This window comes from Antedon bifida, chromosome 8 (genome assembly GCF_963402885.1).
Source record: "Antedon bifida chromosome 8, ecAntBifi1.1, whole genome shotgun sequence".
NCBI classification, from domain to species: domain Eukaryota; kingdom Metazoa; phylum Echinodermata; class Crinoidea; order Comatulida; family Antedonidae; genus Antedon; species Antedon bifida.
The window spans coordinates 21,637,699-21,652,194 of NC_136233.1; the positions used below are offsets into that span (position 1 = coordinate 21,637,699).

The 14,496-nt window shown below is 31.2% G+C and overlaps 2 protein-coding genes across 3 annotated transcripts in view; one reads left to right on the top strand and one right to left on the bottom strand.

Moving 5' to 3' along the window:
• Nucleotides 1-14,496, bottom strand: part of LOC144850735 (large ribosomal subunit protein bL17m-like) — a 65,584-nt gene that overhangs the window by 33,122 nt on the left and 17,966 nt on the right. The gene's annotated exons all lie outside the window — the stretch shown is intronic.
• On the top strand, nt 687-14,191 carry LOC144850717 (lysophosphatidylcholine acyltransferase 2-like). The gene is made up of 11 exons (XM_078708114.1): nt 687-958; nt 1,736-1,881; nt 3,343-3,566; nt 3,927-4,100; nt 4,446-4,533; nt 5,315-5,452; nt 5,638-5,763; nt 8,408-8,555; nt 9,285-9,383; nt 10,160-10,295; nt 10,904-14,191. The coding sequence occupies exons 1-11, from the start codon at nt 821-823 to the stop codon at nt 11,038-11,040; spliced, it is 1,554 nt and encodes a 517-aa protein (XP_078564240.1). The 5' UTR covers nt 687-820; the 3' UTR covers nt 11,041-14,191.

Consider the following 14,496-nt stretch of genomic DNA (forward strand, 5'->3'; position numbering starts at 1 on the left):
CGGCGTGTTTTTTTTCTTTTGTAATTCATTTCATCATTAAATAAAATATGCAAAACAAAAAGGGAAGCGGTTTATAGGAGAATTAAGTGCCAAATTGAAAAAAAAAAGAGAGAGGATTAAAATCGAGGTCTTCAGTTTGTCTAGGATTTATAGTGCGATTCTGGATGACACAAGAGCCATAGGCATTTGAAAGTGAAGTGACTAATATGGGATAAGTTAACGCTAAGTTATTAATTGAAATTAATCACAATAATTGTTATTCTATTAGGTAGACATTTTTTGTTTATTGACAATGTGTTTTTGGGTAGTAACGTTTTTAAAATGTGTAAAATATTACTACAATTTTCAATCGAGGGATCTCTCTGAGAACTGATCAATAATTATGGATTTTTTGGCATATAATGGTAAACCATTATTATGTAATTCAACTGTTATTTCACATTTTAAGCAAAGATTTAGTTTAAAAGAAAATAAATTAGTCCAGTACATGTATATTCTTTATTGTAAAATACATTGTATCTATCCAGGCGTTTCATACAATGACGAATATTTAGACGGTAAAAAGTTTGGTGTCGCTCAATAAAATAAATCACGAAAATCGTATGCCGCCCTCTATATTTGATGTAGTCTGCAAATTAAATAAACAAGTTATATAATAAGAACATTTTGACGAAGGATCGAGGAGGGTGTATTATCGTAAACTAAAGTTAAAATGAAGTGATTGCATATCATTTGGTGGAGAGGAACGGAGTGGTTTATGGTAAAGTATGAGAAGGTGTAAAATAGATGAAAATATCTTCAATTTGAGTCGATCGTCAAGATGAATTCTAGGCCCATGTCCGAGACGGTGGTTAAGAAAAGGCGTCGCCTGCTGCGACGAGCCTCATCGTTACTGGAGCCTACAGTTCGCAATCCGTTCGTTCATCACTTGAATTTGACTACATTAGACAAGATTAGAGTAAGTATAAAGACACCAAATTTATTTGATATTAATCATTAATTACTTTGTTATTGATTAATTGAGTTAACAGTACAGTCAATAAAATGTGTGTCCTGTCTGTATTCATGTTGAAAAAGTTAAAAGATTGCGATAGATTAGAGATAGTGAAAAGTTTTGTTGGTGAATGAAGGTCAGTGGCCTACTTTCTAATTCTAGGCTAGGTTTTTTTTTAAGTTAAAAGAAGACCTTTACATGCACTGTAGTATATCAATATACCCATAACATGCGAAAGGTGCCCTCTTTTCCCAACTCGCCCATAAAATACTACTGTTAATAATATATTATGTCAATGATATTGCTTCACCATGGATAGGAGGTGGAGTGGGCTGCTTGCCAAACCACACAAATAAAACGTTTATGATTAATGATGTCATTTTTTTCTAGTCAGATGATTTCTTTAATTTTTTTTCCTACTCCGGTAGTTACTAATATATTCTTTTTGTATCCAAAACATAAAAAATAAAGACAAATAAAATCAAACTTTTGTAACTTTTAACTGCAGTTGAACAAAATTAATGATTTTCACTTGCAAAAAGAGAAAATAAACTGAATAAAATTTAAAGTAGTATGACTTTTTATTTATGCTACTTTTATTTTCTAATCCAATTTTTGGTTAAAGTTAATAACTATAATTATTTAAAAATTATTTTTTCAAAGAATATAAAATATATAAACTTTAATATTGATATTGTATTCGTCGTAAATTTTAATTGAGTGTTATTGTTTCTATTTCAGATTGCTGTAATGTCGGTAACGGTCGTTCCGTTACGGTTGATATTGGGCCTGGCATTTTTTCCAATAGTGTATCTTCTTTGCAGAATTGCACTAGCAGGCCTTACAGAGGAACAACTTGTTAAAGAACCCTTGCAAGGCTGGAGGAGGTAAGAACTGGCTTGGCATAGACATCAAACTTCTTTTAAGCTCTATCTACACTTTATCAAACTTTATGTGACAAAACAAATGCGATGTGCCCATATACTGTATGGACATGATGATGTCATATCACTACCATATTTGGGCACATCACATATTTTTGTCAAATTAAGTTTGATAGTGTGGACAGAGCTTTAGCCAATACCACTCCTTCATACATACCTACAGTAAAGCTCTAATGTCTACATTATCAAACTATATGTGACAAAAAAATGTGATGTGCCCATATATGGACATGATCATTGATGATGTCATATCACTACCATATTTAGGAATATCACCACTATATTTGGGCACATCGCAATTTTTTTGTCAAACTAGTTTGATAGTGTAGACAGAGCTTTAGTCAAATTACTAAAGGAATATAATGTGTTTGTATGTTAACGCTCTTGTTATTGGTAAATCAATTTTGCTGAATTTGGATTTTGAAATAAAATAAAATATTGAATTGTTAAAAAAAATACATTTTGCATTTATTTATCATAATTATAATGAGTAGATAAATTAACTTTGTTTGCATTTTGTTTTTGTTTTAATCATTTTAATAATGCATTCCCAGATGTACTTGTTTTGTCCATGTCAAAATTATTCTACTGGAGGTAATATTTCATACTCGTTAATTTAATTTTATCTTCTTTTTTTTTGGTAAAAATCATACACAGTGTATTATATAATGCAATGACTGATGACTCTAACCTTTATATTGCAGTACAAAACGTAATTACTGCAGTAACTGTAGTAGAATAATTTTGACTTGGTCCCTAAATGCATGTTCACATTAAGAATAGCAAGCTTGAATTGTGTCATTGTTGCTTCACAATGTTCCCTTAACTTCAAGAAAAAAAAAGTGAAAATATTGAACATTTATTTACGATTAATGAATCATTAAAACAATTTTTTTTCAACCTCCATTTTTATACTTTGTATAACAAATAAAACCTTTTTTTTTAAATAGCACATATACATTCATGATATTAAACTAATATAATGCTACGAAATATAAAATTCTTTAAGAAAAATCTAACTTGAGATTCCTTAACTTTAAAAATTAAATTTGAATGCAAATTGTTTGCTCTTCTCCCTGCTTTAAATCTAAAATATGGAGCTTTTGATTTTTCATGATCTACGACCTGTTTCATGATCTACGACCTGTCCTAGAAAGGCAAGGTCAGGTCAATTGATGTGATGTCGGTCATTCCCTGGTCTTTTTTTTATTCTTTTATACTTCAAGCGCTTTGAGACTATTTTGGTAAAGAGCGCCTCATATTCAGATTATGAATTACTAGAAGCCATCAAGATGGGCACAATGAATTGACATGACCTAGTAGGTCATAGGTCATAGTTCGTGAGTCAAAGCTCCTTATAATCCTCCCAATTTTGCATTTTTTTTCTTCCTGCCTTCATTGCAGAATGCTGTTGTATCCCACCTGGCTTATTGGACGCTTTCAATTTTTTATCATGGGCTTTCACTATGTTTCAGTGAAAGGTCAAAGGGCAAGTCGTGACGAAGCACCTATTTGTGTTATTTCTCCTCATACCGCTTTTTTTGATATTCTTATCATGTTTGTATTGGGTCTACCTCACACCAACTCTGTGTCGCGCGAGGAGAATGGAAAAGCGCCGTTGGCTGGAAGTAAGTTATATTTCACAAGGTTGCTTAATCAAATTTTTGTCTTTAATTAATGAGTCCCCTAAATGTCCCCTTGATAGGGTTTTCCACTGGCCATAGTTTTCCTATTTTGTCTTAAAAGAACAAAGGCCAATATAGTTTTATAACATTATTTGTTGAACCCTTATTCAGGGGACACTTTGTGGGGTCCTGAAAGTGTCCCCTTAATAGAGATTATACTGTTTTATACATGAAGTCTAGATACTGTTGATTCACTTTCAAACACAACGATCACATATTTCCTAGTTAGCTCATCGAAAAATGTATTGTTGCTGTTCGTATAATGTGGCTAAATAAGTAAAACATCTTATTATTTTCACACAGCTTTAGTAAACTTATTACAGCCGGTATTTGTGTCAAGAAAACAGTCAAATTCACGGCATAATGCGAGTTACGAAATAAATAGGCGAGTGCAACCCAACAGCCCTTGGCCACAGCTTCTTATGTTTCCAGAAGGGACATGTACGAATAAAACATGTCTGATTAATTTTAAACAAGGTAAAAATTGTTTAAAAAAGTTGTTTTATCACTCATATGCTTATTGAAAATACGTTCATTTTCTCATCCAGGTCTATCAGTATTGATCCATTTCTCTTTATATTTTATTTAAAAAAAGTTTAATTCAATAAAACAAAGCATTAATACTTATTTGTTCCACAGGAAAGTTTCCCCTTTATAGGGGACTTCTCCTCCTCCCCCCCCCCCCAGAATAAGGGAGTTCCCAATTGATTCTAAATATACTAGGCCTACAGTATAATTAATTTAATAATGATATAAACTAATATAAATTAAACTATTATTATACTATAATTCATTTAATAAATGCTATATACTGTATTACAGGAGCATTTAATCCTGGTTTGCCAGTGCAACCTGTCGTTCTACACTACAACACAGACACTGTGACGTGGGCATACAAGGGACCACAGGTGTAAGTGACATTGTATTCTTTAGCAAAGGTCTCAAATTGGATAAATACATAATATTGAGAGACTTCATGAAAGCACTCCAAACCATAGGTGATGCTATGATTTCTTTAAATACATCCAAACATTAAGATATTTGGCATCAGCATGGTAATCAATATTTAATGTCAGGAGCTCATCAAGCATGACATATGTTGTGTGTTTGCCGAAACAGACCTAGTTATAGTAACACCTAAATGAATGTATGCACTGAATTGTACCTTTAGCGGGAGATGAGAAATCTATAAAAATATCACGAAACTTGGGAAGTTTACGAAGTTGTTATGAAGGTTCTATGTTACACTTGCCTTATTTGCATAGCAGGTGCAAGTTGCTCCTTGCCAAGTACTCAAGGGCAACATTTAATATTAACATGTCCTACATTTGATCATGTTTGCCTTTAGATGTTTACTCTCCCACAAATGCACACTAACTTTATATTTTAAATAAACAGTTGGTCAAATGTTGACCTTAGATCAAATGTTGACCTTAGAGGTCAACATCCAATCTTTCAATGAAACAAGTTCAGATCCAATTGATTGTACACATTGTAAGTTATAAAACTAACAGTTGTAAATTCTGTGAGAAATTAATATTTTTATTATTAGATAAATACATTAGTATACAGTACTGTGTGATATTATTAGTACAGTGTTCAAAGTCCAGTAGATATTCTCTCTCAGAAAACTTTACTTTACGAAAGTAATCGTGAAAAACATGAAAACTGAAAAACATTTTTTTTTACAGGTTAGCTTCTATGTGGTTGACAATGTGCAATTTTAATAATAAGTTAGAAATAGAATTCCTTCCAGTTTATAAACCAAACGAGGAGGAGAAGCGAGATCCTGCACTATATGCACAAAATGTACGAGGTGTGATTGCTAGGTATGTTGTGGGAATTCCTTTTTTTTCGCATATTATTGACCAATCACATGATGGGGAACTAACCCATGTTATTTATATATCCCAAATATGGTAGTGGTGTTTGCCATGATAAGAAAAATCTTGGTACTGTGACTAAACCACGATTTGAACCCAAGATTATTATAATTACCATTTTCATTTTGTAGGTCTTTAAATCTTCCGGTTACTGATCATTCATTTGAAGATTGTCTTCTGATGAAACAAGCCAAAAAACATGGTCTTCCAATGGAGGCAGGAGCTGTAGAGTTTCACAAGTTAACAGAGAAGTTGGGGTAAGTACTAACACAAAAAATGTTATGTGCCCATATATGGACATGATGATTTCATATCACTACCATATTTGGGCATGTTACTACCATATTTGGTGGTGGTGGAGTCTCTTTATGTCACTCCTTACCACAAAATATTGCATCTTTCCCCAGACTAATTTTAACATTTCACGCTCAAAAAATCTTTCTATGTGTGTGCAGGGAGGTATAAACCTCTCTATATAACCTTTAGGCCAGATGGAATCTATAAAGTTCAAACATTACTATTATGCTGTATTAATGATTTATTAATAAGAACTACCTCCAATATAAAAGACAACCCTAGGCCCATGGAATGACAATCAACAACAATGATTTAGTTAGTCCTTTCTCAAACCCAGTGTAATGTATATCTACACAAACAAAGATGCTCTCCTATTAATAACTACTTTTGTGCCCTAGCAAAACACTACATAGTCATATCTTTGAGTTAATAGACCCAAGTACTACTATTCGGTTCTTTGCAAATATTTGCATAAGACAAATATTGACACAAACTCACTTACATAACTTCTGTATTATATAACGTTTATATAAGTTCAATAACATGTGATATGTAATTATTATAATCTTTGAATGTTCCTACATTTACACGTTTCTTCTAACTAATAAAGATGATGTATTGTCATTTTTTAAACATTTTGAAAGTGAATGTGACATTAAATTACCTTAATTTAAAAAAAATTTCAGAGGACAATATTATCTTTAAAAAATAGTATTCTGATGTATATGAGTTTTTTTTTCACTTTTATGAGTGTTTTGCACATGATTATAATTGCACATAGCATTCTTCTCCATGGTTCTGGGTTCTTGTCTCATTCTACTCTTTTTTGTGGAGTGAGAATGATGAGTGCTACAAACAAACAATTTATAATTAGACATTCTAGTTGGTCTTTTTTTTTTCTTTCGACAAACATGAATAAATTTTACAAAACTACAAAATGGATTTTATTTTTCTTGTTTTGGGGGAAAATACATCCTTAAATTCAATATGAAATAAATTATTTTGTTTTTCATGGAAAATAATAATAATAAATAATAATGCCAAAGAACCTTGATATTGAATATAGGTCACGTTTTGTATTTATTTTTCATTTTTTTGGCAATGTTCCAGCAATTTGGTTTCACATGAATATGATTCATTGTGTGTATATAATGAAGATGTATTATATAAGCCACAGCCATTCCCTCTAGAATTTAACAATGGTTGTATTCAGTAAACGGAATTCACTATCTGTTGTTGATCTGTGGTTAAATATATCATATTGCACTCCCAACTTTGTTTGTTCTCACTTACATAACATGATACTAAGAATTTAATTTATTAAGGTTGTTTTTTGAATAGTTTTCAAAAATATTGTATTTTTGTAAAGATTTTGCGTGAATTAATTTAACACAATCGCTTATAGAAATTGCAGTTGTGAAAAGTATAGAAATTCAATATGTTTTGGTTTTATATATTTCTACATTGTGATGATCTTTGTATTTTAAAATATCCTTTTGTGGCTTTTTATGCAAAATAGTTCATGTCAAAGTCTATACTTACTACATTTTATGCAAATTAGTTCATTTCAAAATCAATAATTAACTACATTTATGCAAAAATTACTTCATGTTCAGATTCTGTAAATAACATATTTTATGCAAATTTTAACCATTTTTTGAATGACGACCACCCATTGATATAAACAGTTTGTTTGCGAGCACAAATTTAACAGAAATAGGCTCGATAAAAATATTTTTTAGTATATTTTGAAACAAGTTTTGCCACTCTGCAGCAGAAAGAATAGCCGTATTCACTATTCACATATATGGTATGGAAAACACCCTTAAATTAAAATTAAAAAATCTCCATAAGTGAATACAATTTAAGTGAAATATTTATTGAGTTAAGTGAAATGCTTAAGTGTGGTTGGTGGATACTGCCACAGGACCTTAAAGGTTCACTGGCTCTTATGCAACCTAGATATCTTTGTTTACAGTATTTTAATAATTTATGATAATGCTATTTGTTATCTATTGACAATGTGTATTGGTAGTCAGTACTTATGATGAGTGTTTTCACATGTGTGTTATATAAATTCACTTACATAACATAATATTTTATAAGCTCGTCATTGTGTTAGTTGCTGGCGTGCCTAAGTAAAGGTCACCATATGTCTTTTACACAGGTCAAAGTAACAAATAATTATTGCTGAGAAATTAAATACATGCTCATGATAAAGTGTTATTAATCAACAAATGAACATACATGCAGGGTATTAAATTATAATGTTGGGTGTATCTATCTATTTATCTATCTATCTATCTATCTATCTATCTATCTATCTATCTATCTATCGAAGTTTGATTGCTTGTTAATAGCTTGCAGCAGATATTAACTCTTCAAATGCTGTTTTATTCCAATTGGTAAAAGCCCATTTATATTAAATATTAAACGATAATGAACAACAATAATAGATAATTATACATTTTTCATATACAGAAAAATAAATAAATTTGAAAAAAAAAATTGGTTATACTTATAGCCCATAGTATAAACATGGTATGAACAAGCCTTAAGGCCTTGATTATGGGTTTTATAAAAAATGATCTTATTTTTTGACAGATTGAAGTTTACTGACATTAAAGAGCAACTTCCCAAATATGCTGCGATTGCCAACTCAAAGGGTTACATAAGCATTGAGGATTTTGCAGAATATCTCAAACTACCAGTATCGCCAGCTTTAGAGGAGGTCTTTGCAATGTATGATAGGGTATGTTCTATTAAGTATTATAACATTTTAAAAACAGTGGAGCATTTTCATGGCAGTTTTAAACTCTGTCTACACTATCAAACTAGTTTGACAAAAAAAGTGTGATGTGCCCAAATATGATAGTGGTATGACATCATCATGTCCATACATGGGCACATCACATTTTTTTGTCACATAAAGTTTGATAGTGTAGACAGCTTTACACATATAATTTGTTGTAGTGACAATGACTTTCTGGGTCTTGCATGTGAACTATGACCTGAGATGTGTGACCCAAGTTTGAGGCATGGTTTTGTATCTGAGTAATCCATTATACAATATCCTTATATAGGAATTGTAGGACCATACCTGCGTATATATATTTGAGTGAATAAAAAATTTCTTTCCGTCACAGAAAGTGGATAAAAATAAACATTAATGCATCTGCACTAGTTAATTAATTTGATTAAATTATCCTAAATAAAAAACAAGTTTTCCACAAGCTAATGGCAATACAGTAAAAGTAATACAAAATGAACATTCCAACCTTCTACCAAATTCCCTTTGTGACTCGGCATTTTTGGCTTAAATCTTATATCATTGTATCTTCTCAGCCTCCTAATCCTAATAATCTCTCTTTATCCATTCATTGTACTTTATATACTGACGTACTTGAGGTTTTTAAAGCACATAGACAATGAAGATGCCACCAGCTTGCATTAATTTGTTTGTACTATTTATTTTTAACAGAATGGTTCAGGGACAATAGATTTCAGGGAATATGTTATTGGAAGTTGTTTGGTAGCAAAACCAGCAGAGGATGAGGAGACCCTTGCGTTGGCATTTGAAGTAAGCTCACATTGACTCACACAAATGCTCTCTCACATTAAAATTTAATGTCAAGAATTGTTTAAAATTGTGATGTACAGTACTGTACACTACTAGTGCTACTAAATAGCATTAAATGGTGGAAAGTGTCTGTCGCAACACACAAGGCATAAATGAGTATAATGATTACTTGAGAAAGTCGTATATATATTATATATTTTATTTCAGCATTGCATAATGAAAATACATACAATACAAAAGAAAACAAAAGCATCATCAGCAAAATTCAAAAACTTAAAACACAATGCTCTCAGTATCATCAACTGTGTAGAGTAAATCCAAAGGCAAAGTACTGAAAAAATGACAATGCTGTGGGTATCAGTGATCAGATACAAAATGAAATAAGCAAAAAGCTAAATCAAAACGATAAAGTAAAACAGCCATAAGAATTAGCATATATTATATATATACATATTTTCAAATATGGGTTCTTTTAAACCATATTATGTATGAATTAAAATGACACTTTTCACACATCAGATCCAGTCGAAGAATTACCGGTTTCTATTTTTGTTTAAACCAATTTGTTGTTATGCAAATTGACGTCAAGAATACTGACTGTATAAGCTCACCCCATACACTCTGCCCCAAATCATCTAGTCCATCCCCAAGTTTTTTTTTCAAACCTTTTAGGTGAGCCCCATCTGAGCTGGTCCAAAGTGACTAGTTTTCTGCTAATGATACAACAATCAAGTTTTTACTTTTTATTTCTAATAATTATATTTTTATTCTGTTAGCGTTTTTGTGGTAATAGTTACATAACTAAAGAGGAACTAGTAGAGATTATGGAAAAGTTGTTGAGAATGACAGATGAACAGGCTGAGGAGTTATTCAATCAAGTTGATGTAGACAAAACTGGTCAAATTACATATGGTAAGCAGAAATGTACCTTCATTAGCTTAAAATTCGCCTAGAAAACTAGCAATGTGCTAGTAGAGTTTTCATAATTGCTAGTTGAAAATTTGATAAATACAACTAATTTTCATGATAAAGGAATTCGTACAATTTTAAAAAGAGTAAGGGATTATATCAACACACCCATGGCAGACATGTACCATACCTATGAAAGTCAGCACACTTTGTAGATGATCCCCTATTCTTAAATTCTTTATCATGCAATTATATGTACACAGAACCAACAGCTTTATGTCCCATCCGAAATACGAAGCAATAAGATTAAGAGTAACCTGCCTTAAGCTTGGTTTCCACTAGACGCAACGCAAGAGCGTAAGCCACAACGCAAGTGAATTAACCAATCACAAGCAGCAGTTGGATTAACCATCGCTTGTGATTGGTAATTCCCTTTTGTTATGGCTTACGTCCTTGCATGGCATCCTAGTGGGAACCAAGCTCAGATACAAACACTGACACAGACAGGTATCGAGCCCATGCATCTCGCATACTAATTTGATTACCGTACCATTACGCCATATCAATCTCTTAAAATCATCAATATTTTCTGTTTTTTTATATTTTTTCAGACCAATTTAAGGCATATGCTGACTTGAAACCAGAATATGCTACTCTCTTTAATATGTACCAAGAACTTAAGAAAGAGAACAAAAAACAAACGGAACAAGAACCAAATGTTGATAGAAATAAAAACAAGACGGACTAGTCCCGATTTTGTCACATATTTTAACTTTTGTATTCAGGTTTACAACGGGTAGTTTATGAGCGTTGAGTGTTATATAAGAATAACAGATTTTACTAGTGCATGAGAAGTTAGCCAAACACCTTTTCCTGCTGTGCCTACAAGAGTGACTTGAATTTCTTTAAAAGCGCACAAATTAAAATAATATACCTCTGATTAGAATAGTTTTTTACACACATTCTACCAACTGTATCTCTTCAGTATCTAGGAAAATGCTTTGATACAGTCCAAATATATGTCTGTGTGTTGGAAATATTTTTTTAGGATAATACAGTATTGCATCGTATGAGGCATATGGAATAGTGTATCGTGGAATTTGCCTTGATACAATGTAATATAATCTACAGTAGGAAGAACTGGCTAAACGTGGGTTGTTGATCATTTTGTAGGAAAATACAGTAGCACATTGTATGAGGCATATGGAGTGGAGTATCATAGAGTTTGCCTTGATACATTGTAATATAATCTACAGTAGGAAGAACTGGCGAAAAGTGGTTGTTGATAATTTTGTAGGAAAATGTGTGTCACAATACGTTATTAGTATCTATGCCAAAACGTTAGTACAGGTAATGTTTATAATTTTATATTATGTACAGAATTAGTATAATTACTCGGATATTTTCAAATATGATACATTTATTAATTTGATGATTATGATGGAAATGATAATGATAGATAAAATCATCTGGACCGTTGTTTCTTGAGTTATCCCATGGGACTATACATGTGGTGGAATGGCATAGGCTTGTATGTGGGGAGGGGTTACTGGGGGTCCTGACCTGGGCAAGCAAAACTTCCAAAATGATGTACTGTACCCATTTTCTGCTTTCACAAAATATCACGATACCTGGAGAGAACATAGAAATACCCCGTCAAATAATTATATTCTTGATTTCTGCCAATATACTGTATTGTCTAGTAAAGCCTTGTTTGTCTTATGCTATCATATGATTTTATGAACTTTACTTATCCATGCCAAAAACAAAATACATCACCTTTCGTTCTCTAAATTAAAAAGAAGGAATCAAATATTTTTAACCCTTGTGTTGCCTGGCCTAGGGTTTCATCTGGTGTACATCTGGTATTCTAGTAATCTTGATTACTGCAGTTATCTTGATTAATCCAGTAATCTTGATTTATATTTGGTGCTATGAGGGATGTATAATTCCCTGGTACTATACATATGACAATATATATTCAACAATATATGAATATACAGTATGAAAATATATATAGGACAAAATATTTTTTTAACAATCATTAAAAATCTCCATGAGCACAAATTTTAGCACCAAATATTTTATAAAAAAAAATGAAAAAAAAGAAAATTATCCAGAGTATATTCAGTTCTAACAAAATAAAATAGGGGTTGGTTGTTTGGAAACAAGATGGCGCCTGTACAGCAGTTGGTTAAACTCCATATAAGGCTGTGCATATCATAGTCATTAATTTTCTATTGTAAATGACAAATATTTTATACATTTTTATATAATCTTTTACCACGGGTTAGTAGGTGCTGCAGCTTTAATTTTGTAAAAAAAAAATATTATTTACCACCTTATTTTATAATCACACTGTTTTATAGACATTTATATAGTAGTAGTTTAAAAATAGATAATATATTATGAGTAATAAATACATATTTAAAATTTTAAAACCAAAACCATAAACCTAAAATCAAATTATCAACCGTCCACACAAGATATGAAAATAAAATGTATCATCATAAAATTCTTCACCAAAATTATTAAAACAAAAAATAATTTTTTGGCAAAAAATTAAGAGGCATTATTGAGACGCCTATTATGTGTATATTAGACGTTCTACTAGTCTCTGGTTGTTTTTTTTTTAACACACCACCAGTATTTCAATTTTTTGGTATTCTGAATTCCACCTCAAGTGTAGGTATGACATGTTATGTCATGTGGCTATGTTTATGTCTTTATAACTTTTATTTTTGTTCTCGTTTACAATTAATTATAAGGTTTTCATGGCGATTAAACACTAAAGTAAGATTGACGGTACACCATGTTTCCAAAAAATAAATAATAAATAAACTGTCTTAATTTGCTGTCGTTTGGAGTATTTTAGTACTCATTTCTAGCGCTCATCAACCAAATCATCATTTTCAACTTTATTTTATTTCATTTTTAAAAAACAAATGTGTACCATGAACCTTACTTTACTACAATTAATTTATATGAAATTATTTATCAGTACTGTTATTATAATTTAGTTCTATCAGTATTACTGGCAAATTACTATTTATTCATTTAATTTTATTATTGTTGTTACTATGTACATTTGTTGATTAACAATTTTTTTATTCTGTCACTTGAGTTACTGCTGTTTGTAGGAAATGTACCCTTAAATGTCCTCTTAATTTAAGGAGCTATCATTTTGGGCATTTTTCTGATGAGCAAGATATCTAATATGGATTTAAATATCATAATTTAAAAGAATGGTAATTTCAAAGATTTCTATTTGGTATGTTTTTAAATTACCAAGAAAAGGTTAATTAATCAAATAAATTTACACATTAATATTGTTTTTAAAAACAAATACGTAGTTTTTTTCTTTAAATTGTCCTCACTTCATTTCTTCTTTATCTAGTAGGTACACTTCCATAGTGTGGTTTACATGGGTTTTGTTTTCATCAATCAAAATATCATTTGTTTCTTTCAAAATGTATAATTAACATAAAGGTTAGTGTTTTTATTCAAATATTTTTATTGGATCATCAATATGGATAGATATACAAGAAAACTGTTACAAAGAGTGGGGGATCCTAAAACAGAACTTTAGATAGACATGCTCGAAACAAAATGAAAAACAACAGTCAAACAGGCATAAAGAACATTCATTTATTGTCGAATATATCATCCATACTGTTTTATATAAAAATGTATTTACCAAATAGCCTTAGTGTACAGTATATAGGTACATCTACAATAAGTTACCATCAAGAAATAAGAAAATTAGGATTATTGTGCGTTTGCTTGGCCCTGGTGATATACCTCAGTTATAGATATAAACAATAAATAAACAATAAATATGTAATAAGTATTGTAAAGGTAAGCCTACATTCATTTCTGAACGTAGGGGAATGAGCTGCTAGGAGCTCATTGTACTACGCCTCAGCATTATGTGGTAGGGTGTCCAGTTCATTTCCATGCCGCCTTATCGTCGCTAGTATTTTCAACCAGGTACTCATTTACAGCTGAGTGGACTGGGAGTTGTCAGGAATTGAACCCAGGTCTTTCTGTGAGATAGTCAAGTGCCCTAACCACTCTGCTACTGCAATCAACACCTCAAAATTAGTACACTAACTAAATAACACATTATATTCTTATAAAACTGGGTTAAATTTTATGACAAATGATCAGTCACAGAATACCACTCAATAAATCAAACAAATTA

What these genes read in the sequence shown, in the direction of transcription:
- LOC144850717 (XM_078708114.1), top strand. Translation starts at nt 821, where the DNA reads ATGAATTCTAGGCCCATGTCCGAGACGGTGGTTAAGAAAAGGCGTCGC. An exon ending in GCATACAAGGGACCACAGGT is followed by an intron (nt 4,534 to 5,314) that starts GTAAGTGACATT and finishes TTTTTTTTACAG; the next exon opens with GTTAGCTTCTATGTGGTTGA. An exon ending in CCCTTGCGTTGGCATTTGAA is followed by an intron (nt 9,384 to 10,159) that starts GTAAGCTCACAT and finishes TTATTCTGTTAG; the next exon opens with CGTTTTTGTGGTAATAGTTA.